This window comes from Nyctereutes procyonoides, unplaced genomic scaffold, assembly GCF_905146905.1.
Source record: "Nyctereutes procyonoides isolate TBG_1078 unplaced genomic scaffold, NYPRO_anot_genome, whole genome shotgun sequence".
Taxonomy (NCBI): Eukaryota; Metazoa; Chordata; class Mammalia; order Carnivora; family Canidae; genus Nyctereutes; species Nyctereutes procyonoides.
This window is the reverse complement of record NW_026575052.1, coordinates 55,591,200-55,614,496: the sequence shown is the minus strand read 5'-3', so window position 1 is coordinate 55,614,496 and position 23,297 is coordinate 55,591,200. Positions and strand designations below refer to the sequence as shown.

Below are 23,297 nucleotides of genomic sequence, written 5' to 3'. Positions count from 1 at the left end.
GGAGAGCAGCCAAGTTAAGATAATGCACTTAAGTATTCGTTTGAGTTAATTGTGACATTTTTTTTTTTTTTAATGAGTGGTAGTAGATACATAACTAGAGATCCGACCAGTTTCAGCCCTCACTTTATGGCTGTGATGACTTTGATTCCTAAGAGCCTCCTTAGATTGCTTTCTGAGATGGTCTTTGAGAATTTTGTCCACGCAGAGCGTTCTCGTTATTAGCGTCACAGATAGGAGTAGTGATGGTGGGATGACTTGATGATCACTTGTTTCTAGTGACATGAGACACCAAAGTTAAAAACGCTCAAATCAGAATTGACTGTTGGAGTGAGCATACCACTTAATTTTCTTGATTTTTGGCTTATGAATATTTAGTGCCAGAGAGTTAAGAACCTAAAAACAGACATACTCTGTCAATTATGGATACAAAGTATTAGGGGATGGCAGAGGCTGTGTGTCAAGTACTTTTAGTGCCCTTAACTTGTTACTTTGAAGAAAGTGTAAGTGTCAGAGTTACTCTGTTGCCTGGTACTGGCACTGTTTAGTATCAGTTCCTTCTAAAAATAAAGGTCATGGTAATCCACAGATGTAGATAGTAAATTTAACAGAAAATGTCTAACTTGGAACAAAATCATTCTGTCCAGGAGAAATGGAATATTCTGTGTAATTGAATTTCTTAAGGAATTGAAGATTAGCTGTTTAAAGAACCACCACTTTCTGAAAAAAAAAAAAAAAAAGCCTTTCCACATGACATCACAAGTTCTTTAACAAACTCTAAGGAGCATGATTTGCTCAATAACTAAGATTTCGCATCATGATGTTTACTGATTGTGTTACTCTTGTGCCGCAACAAAGCCGTGGAAACACCTGGATCCTTATTAGCTACTCAGACTGCTGGCCTTTCTGAGTTAGCCCTTGGTCTGCTCTTCACTCTTTCCCTCCTCCCTTACTTTCCTGTTAGTCTGGGGACTTTCACTTTGATTTCAGGGTGAATAGACAACATCTGACCACCAAATATGTTACTTCTGATTGATTTTGGGGTTGGCAATAAATTCATGAATCTTAGCACTAGTATATGGAAGGGTAACTAGTTCCATAGCTCTTTGTGGCTCCCAGAGGTTTTTGTGTTTTGTTCTACATAGTAATTCTGGCAAGGAATTACGAATAGAGACGTGTATTTTAGTGATGTTTCACCAGTGTTCTCTGTAACATATGTTTAGAAATTGTTTTACCTCCCAGACATAATTTTACCCTTTTACTTTGTGAAAATTTTGATTTAAAAGAGTTTTTAGGGATCCCTGGGTGGCGCAGCGGTTTGGCGCCTGCCTTTGGCCCAGAGCGCGATCCTGGAGACCCGGGATCGAATCCCACGTCAGGCTCCCGGTGCATGGAGCCTGCTTCTCCCTCTGCCTATGTCTCTGCCTCTCTCTCTTTCTCTCTCTGTGACTATCATAAATAAATAAAAGTTAAAAAAAAAAGAGTTTTTAAATATCTGATTTAAAAATCTCGAACTGCCTCTAAGAATTGCTCCTTGAAGATCCTTGCCATTGCTGTTAAAGTTTTGTAGACGATGGACTTTCCACTGCAGTAGTGATCATTGGGCCAGTATGTACAAAGGTCTTACTTTGGGATGGTGTAAATATCTTGTAGGCAGTCTGTGTCTTATTTTCATTTTTAATTATTTTTGAGATTTTATTAATTTATTCATGAGAGACAGAGAGAGCCAGAGACTTGCAGGGAGCCCGATGTGGGACTTGATCCCAGGACCCCAGGAACACACCCCAAGTTGAAGGCAGACGCTCAACCGCTGAACCACCCAGGTGTCCCTGCAGTCTATTTTAAATCAGTTGCAGGCATACTGGTCCCATAGATTAGAAGTAAAATCAGAAACATTTTAGCATACAGAAGTAGCAGTGAGCTGTTTGGTTTGAAAAACTGCTAGGTAAATGTTTTGGCTCACATACATAATAATGGGCAATCCCTCTATCTTCGCCCTTGTACCTGATTAAAGACTCTTACTGGAGTAATGGCTTTCTGGGTTTCATTAATTAAAATTGTGACAGTTGTGATCAGTTATGGGCAGTACAAAGGTAAATATGCCTGCATATAAACAAATAGTTTCTCATGTAGGAGAGACTATAATAAGAGTTAATATGAGGAAGTGTACTGGGTGCTATGCTAGAGCACGTGTGGGGATTCAGACGGGAAGCAGGAAAACCTTCAAAAGAAGGACGTTTGTAAGCCAGCTTTTAAAAGTATTGGTGAGCTTTGAGCAGGAGGCATGATTTTCTTTTCCTTTTTTTTTTTTTTTTTTAAAGATTTGTTTATTTATTCATTAGAGACACACAGAGAGAGGCAGAGACACAGGAAGAGGGAGAAGCAAGCTCCACGCAGGGAGCCCGATGTGGGACTCCATCCTGGGACTTCAGGATCACGCCCTGGGCTGAAGGCGGCGCTAAACCGCTGAGCCATAGGGGCTGCCCGAGGTGATTTTCTAGGCAGAGTGAGCAGGATGGGTTGATATTAAGAACAGGAAGTATATAAGGAATAGGGAGTTTATTTTGCCTGAAACAGAAGGTATGAGAGGTGGATTGGGAAACGGAGTTGGAGAGAAGGCCTGTCACTAGGAATGTTGAATGTATTAGGCTAAGAAATTTGAACTTTATCTTTTAGGCAATGGGAGAGGATTTTTTTTTTTTTTTTAGGATTTTGAGCAAGAAAGATATAATTAGAACCAGTTTCAAGAAAAATATCTTTTGACAGCATTTAATGAGAGGCATTCAAGGATTCAAGGGACAGAGATAGTTAAAGGAACATTCTACTGAAAACAATGGTTTTTTACTATGTTGTTGCTGACATATCATGGAGATTAACGGTTTTAAAAATGTTCTATTTTATGCATTTTCCCCATAGTTTTAGGTAAATAGGTTTCAAAATTCACTTTTCTTTAGTGTGTTTTTAGGTACCTTGTTTTCCTGATCACATTTTTGTGTACATTTATTTTCCGCTCAGGGTTTTTTGTTGTCGTTTTGTTTTTCCATGTAACTTTAAAATTCAGTAGGAATTAGAGTTTCGGTGGGTGCCTAGTTTGGTCACTTGGAAGGTCTGTCAGAATATTAACGTATTCTGGCTTGATTCTCTTCAAAGCTTGCTCTCTCAGCAGGAAGGGGTTGGGCATTAATTTTTCCAAGATACCAGGATACTCTAAGTACCACTGACCTAGAAAATGCAGTTTAAGTTGATCACAGTTCATATGTAGGAGCACCATGCAGCCCCCTTCAGGCCAGTAGAGGTGTTTTGTCTTAATGTATTTTAGGTGCTGTCCAAAAAAGTTACCCTGATTATTGCAACTCTAGCGATACATGCAGGATGCTGAAGGGAGGTGAACTTCATACCACTAATAGGGCCTGTCCCACACCCCCACACATCTCCACATAGTAGGACTAGGCTGTAGCTAACCTTTAAGCATTCGATCTGCTTACTTACCTCTTTATGTAGGAGAACATGAAATGTCAAATGAGGGGCAGATGCCATTATCCTAAAGAACTTGGATTCTGAAGATGGTTTTATGCTTTTGGTTATTCTGTATGCAAGTTTGTATTCTTTGTTACCCAGCTCAGGTCGTTTGTGGGTGAGTTTCAATTAAATGTGGAGTACTCTCATCTCTTAGATTTAAAATTATGTTGGTTAATATTCACTCCTACATAGGATTTCTGGTAAAAGTTACCCGTATTGTTGATAGATATGATGGGTAGACCAGGTTTCTTGGTGAAAAAAAAAAAAAAGGAAATTCATTTAGAGTATTTTCTCTAAAAAGTTTGAATGTGCTTTTGCTTGTTCTTCTGTATTCATCAGATAACTAGTAGTACTGGATTTTAATTCTGAGTTTATTTGTAAGATATTAAAATTTTAGGGTCATTAATGTATGTCCTATGCCCAGATATGATTGACTTTATATATACTTTATCAGCAAATTCATCCCATGCTTTAAAGTAAAATTTAAAGTATTACACTTAATGCTACTATGTATTTATTCTTTTGGGTGGTATAAGCAATCTTTTATAGATGGGCTTAGGAGAATCTGTGTAAGCAGATGTGTAATTAGCTTTTGTCATATTTGTTCAAAGTGACGCCTCTAAAGATGTGTAATTAGCTTTTGTCATATTTGTTCAAAGTGACGCCTCTAAAGGTAGTTGTTAACACTTTGGACTTTAGTGAATCTTTAAACTATTGAGTCCTTTATCTTAGGCCTGCACCTTTAGTGCTTGCCCTAGAGCCATGGTCCAGTGAGTGGATCATGCTTATTTGCAGGGGAGTGTGCAAAGTTATATATAGAAGCTATGCAATACTCAGAGTTGCTTGCTAAGATTTTGCTTTCAAAAGTTGAACTCTGAAGTCTGCTGGAAATAAGACTGTTTCATCGTTTTCTGTTTATGTCATAATCTGTGTGAAAGTAAATTTTATTGTATTTTCGTGTAATATGTTGAACCACATATGTTAGTGCTCCTTTGCATTTTATTTTGAACAAGTGAATTGCTTTTGATTAGGGTTGATTTTTGTAGTTGTAAATTGCCTTCAGTTCTCTTTATCAGGACATCGTTAAGAAAGTGAAAAGGCAAGCCACAGAATGGAAGAGGTTTGCAGTATGTATAACCAATAAGGCACTTTTATATATCCAGAATAGAAAAAGAACTATTTTTTTTAAAGATTTTATTTATTTATTTGAGAGAAAGAGAGCGCAAGATAGGAAGGTCAAAGGGAGAAGCAGACTCCCCTGGTGAATGGGGAGCCTGATGTGGGACTCCATCCTAGGACCCCTGGATCATGACCTAAGCTGAAGGTAGATGCTCAACCATCTGATCCACCCAGGCACCCTTAAGAAGAACTTTTATATAGCAGTAAGATAAAGACAGAAACACATTTTTTAAAAAGTAAATAATTTGAATAGGCACTGATCAAAAGAAGATAGTCATTATCAGTAAAGTATAAAAAAAACTAAAAAAGTGTTCAACCTCACTATTTGTCAGGAAATGCAAATTAAACCACATCCTAAGTATAGAATGACTAAAATTAAAAAGACACAAGTGTGGGGCAAGGATTTGAAACAACAGGAACTTTCATGCACTGCTATGACAAAAGTATAAATTAGTATAACCACTTTGGAAAGCTGTTTGGGAGTATCTGATGAAGTTGGACATAGTTGTGTTCTCCTTGATATATATCCAGTAAATGCATAATAAAAACATGTTAGAATATAGAGCATTATTTATGAGAGTCAAAAACTGTAAACTATCCAGATTTCCATTAATAGTAGAATGGATTTTTAAAAATGTATATTCATGTGATTCATTCAACTAAAGCCTCTACAGCTTTGTCACCTAAACTGTGGTCTGATCAACTGCAGGTTAGACCTCATGCTGAGTGTACTGAATCAAAAACTTCAGCTTAGCATGATCTCCAGGTTTTTGTTTTAAGTAGGCTTTAAGCCCAATGTGGGGCTTGAACTCCTGTGATCCGGTGATCAAGTCCCATGCTCTACTGACTGAGCCAGCCAGGCACCCCTAGCATGATCCCTCTGATCGTGATTGATCATTGATTCATCAGTGATTGATTCTTATGCTTGTTAAAGTGGAGCAGCACTGCTTTTAGTAATGGTTCTCAAAATTGGTCCTGAACCAGCCTCCTTAACATCACTCCTGAGAAAGGCAGATTCTTAGCCCCAACCCAGTTCTGTGAGTGGGAATCCCACAGTCTGTTTTAATGAGCCCTCCAGGTGATGTGGATACAAAATGAAGTTTGAGAACCTGCTTAGAATTAACATTTTAGACACATTCAGAGGTGATATTAAATTGGGAAGCTTCGAGATCCATCCACTGCTTGCAGGATTTGGCAGACCTTCTGTAAAGGTGCAGATAGTAAATATTTTAGGTTTTGCAGGTTATACAGCCTCTGTCACAACTACACTTCTACTGTGGTACAGTGGAAACAGATGTAGACAATATATAAATGGATGGTAATGGGTGTTTACCAGTAAATCCTTATTTATGAAAATCGTATGCAGGCTGCACCTGGCTCTTGTACTTTGGGGACCTGTACTCCGTGGCAATGAGAAGAAGTACACTACCAGAACACATAAAACGTAATTTGGATAAATCTTGGAGACATAATGTTGAATATAAGGTGTATACAAAAAGGATATGCTGCATGATTCCATTTATTCAGAGTTTAAAAAATGAGCAAATCTTCACTCTTAGAAATCACGAGAGGGGGTGGGTGTGAAGTTGTGGTTAGGACTGGAATAGGGCCTAACTGGCCTTCTAGATAGAGCACTCAGTGTTTTGTTTCTTGATCTAAATAAGCAATGGTGCATCTTCCTAGAGTAAAATTTGAACCTAATAATAATTAAAACTTTAAAAATACTAAAATGGGTAGATATATTATGGAGTAAAATTTGAAATACTTATTAAAATAAAGATATCAAAGTCCGACTTCCAGGGGAATGACATTGTTCTCTGCCATCTAGGGTCTTTGGAGTAAATTTGAAAAGCCCTAATGATTTATGAGGATAGAAGGGATTTCCTTTTCTTTTTAAAAAATAAAGCCCTGATCACCAAAACCCTGGTGTTAAGAGTTTTGACTGAATGTGTATCCCTTTTGTTTCTTCTCATTAATTCATCCTATTCTTTCTTGAATGAATTCTTATTTTTCCCCCTCCATCTTGATATATATCTTAGAATACTCATGCTTTATTTACCTTTTTCCTGAGAGTGGACATTTATAATCTTCTATTTATTGCCAGTTTATTTATGGTTATCTTGGATGCTTCCTTTAGAGCTCTAGTTCTCAAACTCTTTGGCTTTGGGATCTGTTTACACTCTTAAAAATTAAGAACTCTGAGAGTTTTGGTTATAAGGGTTATGTCTATTAATATTTATCTTTAGAAATTAACACTGAAAAATTTTAAAAATTTTTATTAATTCACTTAATGACAAGCCCGTTACATGTTAACATGAGTAAGTTTTATGAAGTGTAACTATATCTTCCAAAACAAAAAAATTGTGAGAAGAGTATCATTATTTTACATTTTTAAAAAATTATTTATTTTTAAAGATTTTATTTATTTTAGAGAGAGCATGGGCAAGTGCTAGTTGGGGGGAGGGGTCAGAGAGAGGAGAGAGTCTTTTGGTTTTTTTTAAAGATTTTGTTGGTTTATTTGACAGCTTGAGCAGGGGGAGCGGCAGAGGGAGGGAGAGGAGGATGCAGACTCCTGGATGTGGGGCTTCATCCCAGGACCCTGATCTTGACCTGGGCCAATGTTTAACCCACTGAGCCACCAGGCGACTCTGATTTACATTTCTTGCAGGTCTCCTTAATGTCTGTCTTGAAAGATAGCTGGATTTTCATCTGCTTTGTTGTTCAGACTTTTGTGAGCTATTTTTCTAGCTGAAGTATAAGAAGAAAATCAGGCCTCATACAGATGTGTAGTTGGAATAGGGAGTATTTTTTTAAAAGATTTATTTATTTATTTATTTATGAGAGAGAGATTTAGAGAGAGAGGCAGAGACACAGGAGGAGGGAGAAGCAGGCTCCATGCTGGGGGCCCGACGTGGGACTCGATCCCGGGACTCCAGGATCGCGCCCTGGGCCAAAGGCAGGCGCTAAACCGCTGAGCCACCCAGGGATCCCCGGAATAGGGAGTATTTTAATAGTCTTTCACATTGTAGTGGATAGTTTTGGATAAATATCAAAACATTAGTGGCAGGTTTTTAATTTTTTTTTGATTTTTAAGATTTTATTTATTTATTCATGAGAAACACAGAGAGAGAGGCAGAGACAGGCAGAGGGAGAAGCAGGCTCCCTGTGGGGATGCTGGACTCCATCCCAGGACCCTGTGATCATGCCCTGAGCCAAAGGCAGATGCTCAACCTCTGAGCCACCAGGTGCTCCTGCAGGTTTTTTTTTTTTTTAAAGAGTAATTCTATGAAATCTGAAACCACATCTGCCAAATACCTAACTCTGAATAAATTGGTTCTTTCAAATAAAAATGATCCATGAAAAAAAGTAGCTAGTTCAGCTTACAAATCAGTTGCACAAAAGTGTTTCCGTGAGCCAGATTTACTTTATATGAACTTCCGTTTGGTTACACAGAATATTAAAAAGGTAGGCATTCAAGGGTGTACATTTAACAAAGGTAACTTTTAATGCTTCATCAAGGACATTCTTTTTTTTTTTTTTTATGATAGTCACACACACACAGAGAGAGAGAGAGAGAGGCAGAGACACAGGCAGAGGGTTAAGCAGGCTCCATGCACCGGGAGCCCGACGTGGGATTTGATCCCGGGTCTCCAGGATCGCGCCCTGGGCCAAAGGCAGGCGCCAAACCACTGCACCACCCAGGGATCCCCCATCAAGGACATTCTTAAGTGAAACTAGCCTTGTTTTTTTTTTTTTTTAAACTGTGAGCACTTGGTGGTGGAGAGTATAATGACTAATACAATGTGGAGCTACTGCCCTGATTCATTTTCTCTACCGTTGGCCTTGCAGCATCAGTGCTAATGTCAGCACAGTGGAAAAAATAGTGAATAGTGTCCTAGTGTTATGAAATAGTCTTCATCTTGAGGCCCATGGCTTTGTCCTTAAGTTACATGATATATTGTACATAGTAAGTATTAGTTACTATGAGAGTGTTTAATGAGGGGCTTTTATTTTGTCAAAGAATGATTTATTTTAGAGGGAGATAGTGTGCGCATGATGGGGGGGGGGGCGGGGTGAGGGCAGAGGGAGAGAGAAAAACAGACTCCCAGCTGAGCACCGAGTGTGACAGGCTCAACCCCTGGACCCTGAGATCAGGACCCGAGCCCAGATCAAGAGTTAGATGCCCAAATGACTGAACTGCCCAGGTGCACCCCTAATGAGGGGCTTTAAAAAGATATATCTGGGGGAAAAGAAATCTGTTTGAAACATGTAGTAATTTTGCTTTCCTTGTTAGGAATGTATCCTGTCAGGTATAATGTCGGTGAATGGGAAGAAAGTTCTTCACATGGATAGAAACCCATATTATGGAGGAGAAAGTGCATCTATAACACCTCTGGAAGATGTAAGTATTAGAATGAATTAGTGTGGTTTTCATTCTTTGAAACTTTTACTTGTGAATCTCAACTTCACTCTGTATAGAGAGGTTAATTTTGTTTTATTAGATTATCTATAGCATCCTATTTTTCAGGGACAGCTAGTTTAGGGCTTATAGACATTTAAGTTGTGACCTTTACTGCCATCTGGAGCAGTTATCTGTTATCTCTTGAAGTTAAAGGCGTAGACTTGATGGAGATCTACTAATTGGCAAGCACAGCACCAGTGCTTTCCACCTGGTTCTGGTAGTCTCCCAGTTACTCAAAGAGGTATTTCTATCCCGTTTTTCAGATGACAAAATAACCTATGTTGTTGAAATCACAGAGCAGCATTGTGAGCCTTGGTTGTCACACTCCACAGCTTTAGTTCATTTTGCTCTGCTCTCTCCCCTGCTTCCTACTTTTTTAGAATGTAGGCACACAAAGCATTTCCAGAGTGTGTTTTGCTAAATGTTTCTCTGTGAAGTTTGTTCAGCATCCATATGCATGGATACCAGCTGTACTGTGTTTTATAGGGGATACATAGATATCATCAATTACTGTCCATAATGACTGATAACATAGATATCATATTTTTATCAAAAAATTTTTCTGTATGCAGGCCTACAGAAAAGTTGAAAGAATACCAATGATCAACCTTCCATCTGGACTTAACAGTTAACATTTTGCAGTATTTGCTTTATGTCTTTTGTTACTGGTTTGAATCCTTGAAAGTAATAGACATCATGATACTTGACCTAAATATTTTAGCATTCACTGGTTAAGAATAACATTCTATGTGGTCATAATATCATTTGTTATCACATTTAAGAAAATTAACAGTAATATCCAGACCATAGTCCAATTTCCCATTGATGCCAAGAATGTCTTCTCTTGTGTGTGTGGTGGCAGTGTTTCTTTTTTTTCTTTATAAACCGCTTTACACATTGCCTTTGGTGTTCTCTGTATTCTCTTAATCTATAGAAATCTCCTCACTTCTATCTTTTGAAAAGTCCAAGCTAGTTTTTTGTTTGTTTTTAAGATTTTATTTATTTATTCATAAGAGACACAAAGAGAGAGGCAGAGACACAGACAGAGGGAGACCAGGCTTCCTGCAGGAGCCTGATGCGGGATTCGATCCTGGACTCTGGGATCATGCCTGAGTAAGAGGCAGACGCTCAATCACTGAGCCACCCAGGCGTCCCTCCAAACTACTTTTTAATAAGAAAACGTTGTGTACTTAATATTGCATCATATCAGGAGGGATATAATGTCTAGACTCCTCCACTGGTCATGATGCCAACTTTGACCCTAGTAAAGGTGATGACCACCAGATCTCTTCATTGTTAATCTTATAGAGAGTGGTATGTTGGCACCATTCCTTCTACATAGTACATTTACTAATCTTCAGTGAGGTGAGTAAGCTGACTTTTTTTGTTCGTTTGTTTCCACAATGAATATACTCAAGGGGTTGGGTTTTTTAGGAGTAAATATGCCAGCTTTGCTTATTCACTTCCACATTAGCAATAAAATTTAGGAGTTCAAATGAGTATTTCCAAATTTTAGACGACAAGCTTCTTTTTATCTAGAGCTCTTACTCAACTGACAGAAGTTAAAAATTAGCTGGAACTAACTTTGTCTTTTTTGATGTGAAGAATCCAGAATTTATTTTTAACTCCTTACATAACTATGGAAGCAAAACTAAGCCTTTTGTTAACTTTTTATTCAGAAGAGAATGAGTTTAAATGATTTCTACATATGCAGGGTGTATCTGCAGAGCTAGCGTGTCATTGAAAATTGTTTTGTATTCTTTTCTGTTAGTAAAGAAAATACTACCTCTGTAATATTTATTTTAGCATTCATTAGTTTAGTAATGTATTATTTAACTTAGATATGTATTGGAATTTCTCTAAAAATTTTATCTGATAAAATCTACTGGTGGTCAGCTACTATACCAAAACCACATCATGGAATGGTTGCTGCGTAGCATAATGAAAAGTAAAATTTGTTACATTGTGGGTAATTTTTGTTTTGGTTTTAGTTATACAAAAGATTTAAGATACCAGGAGCACCACCAGCCTCGATGGGAAGAGGGAGAGACTGGAACGTGGACCTGATCCCTAAGTTCCTCATGGCCAATGGTAAAGCATTCTGGCATTTATGGGGGTGCATTGAATCTGGCTTAAAGGTAGAACCTAGCTCTTGACAGAGTGTTATGCTAGGTATGTAAAAGTAGCTCTTGTTGATGGCAGCGGTTTGTGGTGAGTAGCGTGTGGGCCCGTGGAGGCATCTGGAGTCCGTATGAATGGAGGATGGGGTGACTCCTACCTGGTCGATTCTGGAGACCCCTTTTAGGACACAGCACAGTATGTAGGAAAGCCGTAAGCGTCTGCAGCACTCCTCGGGGCTTTCCCAACAGTCTCAGATAACTGGGCCTTTAGAAGAAGGTTTTCTCCTACTTTGGAGGCTTTCAAGATTATTTTTTCACATTTTTCTCATGTTTTTAATTAGGGGAGCTAATTGCTGTGGTATTAGTACCTTTTTCTGAAATGATATTAAAAAAATCAGGTTGTTGGTATGAAGTCTATTTATGTACCATGAATTAAAGTATGAGCTGCCCTTCCCTGTTTTTAGGTTTTGTTTTGTGTGTGTATTTTGTTTTATGAGTTGATATTTTATATTTTTTTTAGTGGAAAGATATATATATATTTTAAAGATTTTATTTATTCATGAGAGAAAGAGAGAGAGGCAGAGACACAGGCAGAGAGAAGCAGGCTCCCTGCAAGGAGGCCAATGTGGGACTCGATCCCAGGACTCCGGGATCATGCCCTGAGTCAAAGGCAGACAGACGCTCAACCGCGGAGCCACCCAGGCATCCCTAGTGGAAAGATCTTATTTGAATTGTCTCTGAAATAAAAAGGTACCTACCTAAAATTCTTTTGAAATAAATTGTAAGCACCCTTTATATAAATAATAAAATTATTTCATTAAAATTAGAAGACACAGATAAGCAAGAGAGGAAATAAAATGTGCATAATCAGAGTCTTACCATCTAGAATCATGGTTAATATTTTGGTGTATAACCTGCCAGGCTCTGTGTGTTGAACCTCACCACACACTCCTAGATGTAAAGTATGGGGATAGATGCAATGATTTTTTAAAACTTTTATTTTATATTGCCACATCTGTCTCTAACCCCCGGCCTGTGAGAGTACCTCATTCCCAGTTCCTTCACCAAGCCTGAATATTCTTCATTTTAACCTTTGTTTTTTGGGTTTTTTTTTTTGTTTTTTTTTTGTTTTTTTTTTTTTTTTTATTTAAGAGAGAAACACAGAGTGCTCACAAGCAAGCTGGGAGAGAGGAGCAGAGGGAGAGGAACAGGGAGAGAGAATCTGAAGCAGACCCTCCCCCTGACCCTGCTGAGCACGAAGCCAGTTTTGAGCTCTGTCCCAGGACTCTGAGATCATGACCTGAACCGAAACCAAGAGTCAGATGCTTAACCTACTGAGCCACCCAGGCACCCCGTCATTTTAATTTTTGTCACTTTGTTATAGCTAAAGGCAAAATAGTGGGTTATTTATTTATTTTAAGTTGGCTCCAAGCCCAGCATGAGGCCTGAACCATGATGCCAAGATCAAGAGTTACATGCTGTATCCAGAGTCAGTCAGGCTCCCCATGAATTTTTTAAAAGTACCTATTTGTTAGAGTGTGAAATGATTTCTAGATGTTTATTGCCTTTCATATTTTTTTAGTGAATTGGCCAGCCTTAGGCTTTGTATATTTTTCTTTTGAGGTTTTAAAATTTTTCCTTATCCATGTGTCAAAGAGCTCTTTAGAACGGCTATGGAATAAATAGTGTATTTAAAGGTATGTTCCTGTCTGTGATTGGCTTTATATGTAGCTGTGCTGTATTTTTCTTCTGTACATAAGCTTTTACTTTTCATGAAGTTAATATAGAGTGATTTTTTGTTTTTGATTTTGAAGGGTATGCTTATAATTTTATCTTCAAGGTTATAAAAATACTAATATTTGCTATTAATGGTTTTATAGTCATTTGGGGGTGTGTGTGTGTGTGTTTTGGTTTGGTTTTTTTTTTTTTTTTTTTTTTTTTTTAAGTAATCTCTACCCCAACATGGGGCTCAGACTTCTGACCCAAGATTGAGAGTCACAAGCTCTTTCGGTGGAGCCAGCCAGGTGTCCTCTCTGTTAACCCATTTGAGAAGTAGAGATTGAGATTTGTTTTTTCAGAATGGTTCATCTGTTGTCCCTCAACACCATGTATCTTTTCCACTTTGATATGAACTTTTATAATATATTCTTAGAAATGGGTCTCTTTTTTCCCCCACTAATTAGTGGACTAATCAATATAACTGTGCAATTTATTCTAACGCCTGGCTGCATAAAACTCTCATCATTTAAAAAAAAATTTATTTTTAGGGACTCCTGGGTGGCTCAGTCAGTTAAGTGATTTCAGGCCAGGTCATGATCTCAGGGTCCTGAAATCGAATCCTGAATTGGGCTCCCTGTTTTACAGGGAGTCTACTTCTCCCTCTTTCTCTGCTCCCTCCACCCACTTGTGTGTACATTCTCATTCAGTAAATAAATAAATCTTTGAAAAAAAAATATATATAGAATTTTTATCCTTTCAAATGAGCTTTAAAATAATTTCTCAAAAAGTTTGCTATTTTTGGTATCCCACATTTCTTTGGTTTATGGACAGGTGATATTTTTAATTATATGCCTGGTTATATTCTTTATCTGAAATTAATATTCATGTTTTTATTATTTTTAAAAGATTTATTTATTTATTTTAGGGGGGTAGGAGGGCAGAGGGAGAGAGAATCCCAAGCAGGCTCCGCATGCACCCTGGAGCCCAGAGCAGGGCTTGATCTCATGACACTGAGATCATGACCTGAGCTGAAATCAAGAGTCAGATGGAGGGACGCCAGGGTGGTTCAGCAGTTGAGCATCTGTCTTTAGCTCAGGGCGTGATCCTGGAGACCTGGGATCGAGTCCCACATCGGGCTCCCTGCACGGAGCCTGCTTCTCCCTCTGCCTGTCTCTGCCTCTCTCTGTCTGTGTCTCTCATGAATAAATAAATAAAATCTTTAAAAAAGAAAAAAAAGAGTTGGATGGATACTCAACTGAGCCATCCAGGTGCCCACTAAATTAATATCTATTTTAATTAATACAGATTGAACAATATAAACTGAATAGCACAAATTCTTGAAAATTTTTGCCTATCATTTGAATCTCTTTATAATAGGAACTTTATTAAAGGAAACTCAGACCTATTTGCAATAGTCCTCTAACTCTAAACCTCATACCCCTCATTATTAGTATAGCTTTTACAAAAGCAAGTTGATAAAGTTATTAATCTTGAAGTTTTATAATAGGAAAAAAACTTGTAAATCTGCTTAGTAAGAGGTGTGCATTCTGATGGTCCCATTTAGAACACGGCATTGGAGACTTTTTGGTAGAGGTTATCGGACAATGCTAGAAAAAACTGGGAAGCCATTAGTATTAGCCAACAATAAGTGTATTTTTTTTTCTGCTGGCTTTTGAAGGTGGTAAGATTTAAATTGTAGTTTGAATTGTGGGACTTTTTTAGGTCAGCTGGTGAAGATGCTGCTTTATACAGAGGTCACTCGTTATCTGGATTTCAAAGTGACTGAAGGGAGCTTTGTCTACAAGGGAGGAAAAATCTACAAGGTTCCTTCCACTGAAGCAGAAGCCCTGGCATCTAGTAAGTGATTTTATTTTATTTTCTCAGAACATTGAGATTTTATAATGGAAAGGAATCCTAGGGGTCACAGTGAATGTCCCCTGTCTGACAGCCGTCTGTCCACTCATCCAGGCAACAGTATTTATTGAATGTCTTTTATTTGCCGGACACTGTCCTGGGCAGTTGAGAGACCATCAGTGAGGAGAATGTTCAGCACCTCTCTTCTGAAGCTCGGAGAGAGTTTAAGTGTCTCTGTCTCGTGGAACTTGGTGCTGCTGTTAGGTCAGCCAGTGCTCTTTCATAATAATTCATAAGAGCTGTTGTTTTGGGTGTTTCCTGTGTGCTAGGCTCTGTGCTAAATACTTCACATTCATTTTCTTCTTTGACTTTTGAAACACCTTTATGGGGTAGGGTTTCCATTTCATAGAGAGGGATTCAGGCCTAAAATCAGACAGGGAAGTGACAAGATTAGGGTTTAAACTGGTGGTATTGCTCCAGCGCGTGTACTTTACTACCTGTGCTGACCTCTTGCGCCTTATTATCCAACCTGCTACAAAAGGCAAGAACTTTGTTCTGGCAAAACTAATCTTCTAATTGATGCTGTCATTCTCTGGAAGCCCTGGTTTTAGGAATTCCCAGTGAGTATGGAGTGACTTTATTCTTTGCCCAAAATTATTTCCCCTCTTGGCTCAACCTAAGGTTAATCTGGTTTACCTTTTCTCTTACTGCCTCTTTTCATTAGACGTCCTTGAAGGTGCTTGAGAAAGGATGAATTTATATAGCAGTGGGTGGATTAGTTTTCTCCAGTGAGTACTGGAGGAGCTCAGGGGAGGGAGCCACTTGGATTGGGAGAAGACGGGAAGTGCCAGTAAATTCCAGTGATTATTTTGGTGTGAGTGTGGGAAAATTTTCTCACCTAAAAACCCAATTTGAATGACTTTGGCCACTTCTCCAATTCCATCTACTTCTTTTTTTTTTTTTAATTTTTATTTATTTATGATAGTCACAGAGAGAGAAAGAGAGAGAGGCAGAGACATAGGCAGATGGAGAAGCAGGCTCCATGCACCGGGAGCCCGATGTGGGATTCGATCCCGGGTCTCCAGGATCGCGCCCTGGGCCAAAGGCAGGCGCCAAACCGCTGCGCCACCCAGGGATCCCCCATCTACTTCCTTCTTGCTCTCAGAGGAGAAAGTGCTGGCATAAAATATTGAAAGGCACAATAGCCAGAAAGTCAAACATGAGTACGGAGGTTTGTGGCAAAGTTAGGATTGACAACTGTGGGTGAAGAAATGGCCCCTACTTAAAGTGAGGGACTTAGTGGTGTCATCATGGATTAGAAAGTATTTTAAATGACAATGTAAAATTTATCCAAATAAAGTATTTTCATAGAAGTAAAAGTTAAACAGTTTGAGGAGAATCTCTTACAACAAAGTTTGTGTTTCCAAAGTTTTATTCTCCGTTTGAGTCTTACCTTTGTTAATAACTTCAGTCTCCTTCATTAACAGACAGTGAAGGACTTCCCTTCTAGCAGTTTTATTTTTCTGATTTAAATTTTTCAAATATGTAAAGCCTTTAGATGACTTGAAAGCCAACATTATAGCAGAAGATGTATTTAGAGTCTGTCTTTATTCTGTTGTCTTCCATCCTTCCCCTTCATCGTTTTTGTTTCTGGTTTATCCTCTTATGTTTCTTTTTCCAAAAATAAGCAAGTGTGTTTATTTGCCTATTTTTATGGTTAGTTTTATCAAGGTATAATTTTTACATAGAGTATAATTTACCTGTTTTAGTATATAGTCTTATGAATTTTTACCAGATGACTGTTTTCCTGTTAGTGAATAGGATCTGGAAGTCAGAATGGGAGGCTAGAAGATCCTAGGCAGAATGAATGGGATATGGAAAGGTGGAGAAGTTCAGAAGGATGAATAAGAATAAGTTACTTTAATTTTTAAAGATTTTATTTATTTATTCATGAGAGACAGAGAGGCAGAGACACAGGCAGAGGGAGAAGCAGGCTCCCTGTGGGGAGCCCGATGTAGAACTTGATCCCAGGATCCCAGGATCATGCCCTGGGCTAAAGGCAGACACTCAGCTGTTGAGCCACCCAGGCGTCCCTCTTTTGTAGTTCTGTACAAAAAAATGTTGAAATTTTGATAGAGATTGCATCGAATCTGTAGATTGCTGTGGGTAAGTATGGACATTGTAACAATATCCTTCCAGTTCTCTGTGGTCCAGTCTTACACCCACTTAAAGCTTTTATTTTTTGTCTTGATGAAACTGCTCTGGATTTAGTTAACTTTTTATGTTTTAAAGGCCTTGACTTAAGTTTTTTTTTTTTTTTGTAAATAAACCCTATTGTGCAAGTGAATGAAAAGAAGTAAAACAATATTTGAAATGATGTTAAGATACTACTTAGGAAACTGAGTAATTTGGAAAAGGGTTTTTTTATAACCCTTTTTTTTATATAGTTGAACATTTTCTTTCTATGTTGTATATCCTATCTATGAATAATTAGACTTTTGTATTTCCTTGCATCAGACATTAATTATGTGAATGGAGTATGGAGCACGTGTTATGTGCCGTGTACCCTTCTAGGTTTAGAGGAGGGAGGGTTCAACAGAAGGGGAAAAGTAAAAAATGCTTTTTGTTATGAAGCTTGTATTAGAGGATTCAGGTTATAAATAAATAAGGGAGAGGATATCAGATGGTGATAAGTCTGTGCAGACAGATGAAGGGATGTGGGGACACAGTTTTAAATAAGGTGATCCGGGAAGACACCGTCACAGAGAAGTAGTTGGAGTTGTACTGTATTATTTTGGCTGTCTTATTTTTATCCCTGACAACTCAACATAAGTCGGTGCTTGTGTGGTCATCAAATTTTTTTTTTTTTACCCTTATTACCCTTACTGTGTATGCACTCGGTCCCACTTTATTTTTTTTAATTCCTAAAAAATTATTTAAAATCCAATTTGATTTTCATTCAGTCTTTTAAAGTCGGCTCCATACCCAATGTGGGTCTTGAACTCATGACCCTGAGATCGAGTCCCATGCTCTACCAACTGAACCAGGCGGGTACCCCCGTCTCATTTTTTTAAAGCTAGGTTGTAAATAGAATTTAAAAATGTTAATAAGTGTAGTTGGCTGTCGTTAATGGCCTGATGAGCATTTTAATTTCAGTTTTGTTGGTTTCATCTATAGTCTTGGGGGAAATAACGTTCAGAATATCGAAACATTTCACTGTTACTTGAGAGTTTGTTGTCTTTACAGTAGTCATATAGTTTAGGAAAGGGGAAGGAGATAAATCCAGAACAGGTTTTTTCCTTTGGCCTTGTCTTCCTGGCGGCTGTGAACTCAGGTAGGACTACTGACAAGAGAGCTGCAGGTTTGTAAAGTAGTTTATACCTGTCTCCTTCTCTATTTTCTCGTATAAAAAGCAGTTACCTGATTACCTAGGACCTCCCTGAAGTAAGTGCCCGGCAGCATAACCAACATCTTTTCTGTGAGGTGCCGGAATGAATGTCCAAATACAGAAAAAGGAGGAGCTTTCAGAATTTTAGACAGTTGGCTGAGTACAGATCAGAGTTGTCGAGAACATTCAGGTGGATGCCCTTGTAATAGTCATGTTCACCTTGCACCTTAATAAGAGATAAAATTAAGTGTGTTACATTTAATTAAGTGCTGATTATAATTGTAACTGTAAAATTAAAGACTTAATAGCTGATCTGTTGTAATTCTGTTGGTTTCTTTTGAAGCGTAGTAAAAGTAGAAGCCATACTGTCTAGAAGAGCCTCGGGTAATCCCACGGTACATTTAAACTTGCCTCTCACACTCTCTTTTCCTCGTGTTCTAGTGTGAATGTTTGCTTTTTGACAAATTCTTTAGGCTTAATGGGACTGTTTGAAAAACGTCGCTTCAGAAAATTCCTAGTGTATGTCGCCAACTTTGATGAAAAAGATCCCAGAACTTTTGAGGGCATCGATCCTAAGAAGACTGCCATGAGAGAGGTGTACAAGAAATTTGACTTGGGACAAGATGTCATAGACTTTACTGGCCATGCCCTGGCACTTTACAGGACCGATGAGTAAGTGTTTTGGCTTTTAGATTTGTGTTTTTCTTGGAATTGTCACTGAATTTCTCCATTCTCCAAAATGGAAATTCTAACAAAACAAGTAAATAACCAGGTTATATTATGAAAAGTTCCAGCTGTAAATTAGTGTTAGAACCTTTGAAGTAAAATATGAAAGTAGTGAAATGAAATCATTGAGAAAAACGTTTTTAATATTGATTTTCTAATATTTATTTCCTTTATCCTAGCTATTTAGATCAGCCATGTTGTGAAACCATTAATAGGATTAAACTTTACAGCGAGTCTCTGGCAAGATATGGCAAAAGCCCGTACCTCTACCCACTGTATGGCCTTGGGGAGCTGCCGCAGGGATTTGCAAGGTCAGTGCCGGTCGCTAACCCCGTCTCCTCCTCAGCGGAAGTACGTGCTGCGTGCTTGGGGTGAGGAGCTCCGTCTGCGAGTCACGAGATGCTGCTTATTTTTATTGAAATAAAACTTTTTATATATAACGAAACCACGGATCTACAGGAAAGAAATGCAGTTTGATCCATGTCCAGACCTGTGTACCACCACCACCGCCGGGAGAGGACGTTTGTCCAGGAAGTTCCCTCGGGTCACCTCCTCATCAGCCACCTGTAGCAGCTCCACCTGTAACTTCTTTCCACTACAGATCACTCGTGCCTGTGTGGGAGGGTCACGGAGAGGGAGTAACGTGACCTGTACTCCGCCGGCCCGCTCGCCCTGCTGCGGTGTCAGTGCGTAGTGTTGTCAGGCTTCTTGATTTTAATCACCCAAGTCGGTGTGAAGTGCGCTCATTACGGCTTTAACTTGGGTTTCCTGAGAACTAATGTTGGTCGGTCACCTTGTCATGAGCTTTTTGGCCATTTGTATAATTTTGTGGTATTATTGTTAATGTCTTTTGCATGTTTTTCAAGATTGGGTTGTCTTTTCTGTTTTTGATTTTAGGAGGCCTTGTATTCTGGCGGCAGGTCTGTTGTCAGTGCACGTACTGTACGTCTTCTCTCCCGGAGTGCGTTGTCTTTTGCTTACATTCAGTGCTTACCGGGTCCTTCCTGAGAGAGCCCTGTGTACCTCAAGAGCACAAAGATGGTTTCCAGTGTCTTTTCCTGGAAACTTCATAGTTTTCATTGTGAAATAATGTTGGTGTGTGAGGTGAAGTAGGCCTTGAAGTTCCTTTCTGTCCATACCAATACTTAGTTCTTGTAGTACCATTGTCGAAAAGACTTTCTTTTCCAGTCACGTTGGTGCCTTTGTTGGCACATCCATGGGCCACAGATGTGTATCTGTTTTGTTCCATTAGTTTATTTTTCTTATGCCATTACCATAGATAGCATCCTGAGTATTCTAATTTTTCTTTTTTAAGATCTTATTTAGGGATCCCTGGGTGGCGCAGCGGTTTGGCGCCTGCCTTTGGCCCAGGGCGCGATCCTGAAGACCCAGGATCGAATCCCACGTCGGGCTCCCGGTGCATGGAGCCTGCTTCTCCCTCTGCCTGTATCTCTGCCTCTCTCTCTCTCTCTCTTTGTGACTATCATAAATAAATAAAATTTTAAAAAAATTTATTTGCGAGTAAGAGCACAATCCGGGGGGAGCCTGCCAGGGAACTTGATTTGGGGCTCAGTGCCAGGGCACTGGCGACACTTAACAAAAGGCGGACACTTAACTGAGCCACCCAGGCGCCCCCACATTTCAAATAATTTCTTGAATTTTCTGATAATCAAATCCATATTTTTTTATTATCCTTTCAGTGTCTAGGATCTGCAGTGCGTTCCCACTGTCGTTGTGATTTGTCATATTTTCTCCTTTTTCTTGTTAGGATTTTATCAATTTTATTAATCCTGTCAAGGTGCCAAGTCTTAGTTTTATTTATTTTCTTTGTAGCTTATTTTCTGTTTTATTGGTTTTGATCTTTCTTTATTTCTTCTTCCAACATGGGTTTAATTTTCTTCTAGTTTTAGCTTTTTAAAATTGAAACAGATCATGGGTTTTACTTTGTGTAACATAAGGATTAAAAGGTTTAAAATTTCTATGTATGTATCATTCTCTATGGTACCCTCTTTTTTTCTTTGATCCTTGGGTTTTTGAAGGTATAGTGTTTAATTGCTAAACATTTGAAGATCTTAAATATTGTAACTGATACCTACTTTAATTCCATGACAAAGAACAAACTTGTAAAATTTTAATCTTTGAAATTAAGGCATACTTTATGGTCAAATATTTTTTTAAAAATTTTTACCTATTTTAGAGAATGCGTGTAGAGGTGGCAGGGAGGGCAAGAGAGGGGTAGAGGGATAGACTCTCAAGCAGTCCCCACTGAGCGTGGAGCCCACCGCAGGGCTTGATCTCAGGACCCTGAGGTCACAACCTGAGCCCAAACCAAGAGTCGGATGGTTTATTGATGGAGCCACCCCGGTGCCCCTCCATGTCTGCTTTAATCATCTCCACCACGCAGCATTATAATTTTTGCACTGAGCAATCAGTTTGAAGAGAGGAGGGAGGAGAAAGAGTAGCCGTAACCCTGCCTCCCGGCTACCATGTTAGTTGCTCTTCTTTCTTATACATCCATTTCTCTGGAGACGCTTCTCTTTATCTCTTCTTCAGCGTTCTTGTAGTTCTAGGTCTGCTCTTACGAGGTCTGTACCTTGATTTTTGAAGGACTTTTGTTGGCTTGAGATGTTTTCATTCAGCACTTTGCAGCTGCTGTTTCTGATGACAGTGAGCCGTCACTGGGGTCGGTAACCGGTCCTCTGTATGGAACCAGCATTTTTTACCCCCCTCTGGCTGCTTTCAGGATTCTTTTTGGTGTTTTACAGTCTTACTTGGATTTGCCTCAGATGGTTTTGCCTGGATGGTTTTGTTGAACTGCTTGGTTGTAGAAGTTAATTGTTTATATCAAACTGGGAATTTAAAAATCCTCATTTTCTTCAGATATTTCCTCCCATTTCCTCCATCCTCTCCCTCTGGACAGCAGGTCTGTGTGTGTTGGATGCTGGGTATTATTCCATAGTCACTGAGGTGCTTTTCATTATTTTGGTCTCTCCGTGCTTCGTATTGGATAATGCCTGTTGATTTGTCTTCAAGTTCACGAACTCCTTTTTGTTATTTTCAAAAGGTTATTAATCCCATTCAGTGAGTTTTAACTTTTTTCTGGTGAATTTCCAGTTTTTTAAATATAGTTTTTTGTGAGATTCTGTTACTCATTTTGACCCTCCTGAATATATTTGCAGTAACATGTTCTTGAACCTTTGTGTGAGTGAAGTAATAGCTGCCTCCAGCCCCCTGCACACGGTGACACCGGTGATCTGGGCACCTGTTTGTACTGATTTGCTTTTCCTGAGGCTTTACTTTGGATCACGTTTTTTTGTTTCTTCCCGTGCCTGGTAAATACTGGTGCGCTGTCGAGATGCTGGGTCCTTCCTTCCTCTGAGGAGTGACTTGTGTGAGTTGGCGGTTCAGTCCTTGGCCACAGGATTGACTCTGCCCTTTATTGGATGGGACGGCAGGGTTTGTTTTGGCTCAATCCTTCGTCCTAGAACACTGGGCTGTGATGCTCCCGGGGTTTTGGTGGATTGCTTACGGCGGGTCCCAGGCCATCTGCTGTGGTAGTGTCAGACTTCGACCCCCTCGTCCTCGAGGCCCCGGCCATACCCTTTGCTCAGCTCCTTGCACCTTTTGGGTGTTGCTTTCGCTGGATCCCTTGGAATGTCACAGGTACGAGCACTTCTGGAGTGAAGGATTTGAAGAGCTTTTACAGATTTGGTGGCTCCCCTTTTTGTATCCTTTCCTCCCACAAGTTCATCTCCTTTGAGCCCTGGATTCCATCCTTTGGCCCCGAGTTGACAAGACCAGAGGCTTTCTGCTTGTTCAGCAGCTCCTGTGACAAGGAGCAGGGAGAGGGTCCTTCAGCTGAGCTGCCACAGGAGCCCCACACGCAGCTCCAAGTCTCTTCTCCAGTGTCTGCTTTTAGTTTATTATTTGTTTATTTTTATAGTTCGGTTTTATTTATATGCAGGAGGATTAGACCAACATAAGTTCTTCACTCACTACTGGTTGCTGCTCTTTTTGGACTTGGTATTCAGAACTGTGAATGGGACACTTCATTTCATGGTTTTGTACTTGCTGCTCAATGACTTTGAAACTACTGCCTTCTAGAAGGAAATTGAGGAAATACACATTGCCTGTGACTCATTAAGATCTAAGACTTTTTTAGTAGTTGGGACAATTATAAGTTACTGTCATCTCACCTTTTTTTAGGCTAAGTGCTATTTATGGTGGCACCTACATGCTCAATAAACCCATTGAAGAAATCATTGTGCAAAATGGCAAAGTGATTGGTGTGAAATCTGAAGGAGAGGTAAGGAGCTTTCACAATGTAAATAAT

General features: G+C 39.2%; 1 protein-coding gene across 1 annotated transcript in view; it reads left to right on the top strand.

The window, feature by feature from the left end:
- The window catches only part of GDI2 (GDP dissociation inhibitor 2), a 28,732-nt gene that overhangs the window by 1,358 nt on the left and 4,077 nt on the right, over nt 1–23,297 (top strand). The window contains exons 2-7 of the mRNA XM_055331987.1: nt 8,990–9,097; nt 11,149–11,248; nt 14,719–14,853; nt 18,712–18,910; nt 19,144–19,275; nt 23,171–23,270. Coding sequence (XP_055187962.1) covers nt 8,990–9,097; nt 11,149–11,248; nt 14,719–14,853; nt 18,712–18,910; nt 19,144–19,275; nt 23,171–23,270 — 774 coding nt within the window. The remainder of the gene's footprint in view (nt 1–8,989; nt 9,098–11,148; nt 11,249–14,718; nt 14,854–18,711; nt 18,911–19,143; nt 19,276–23,170; nt 23,271–23,297) is intronic.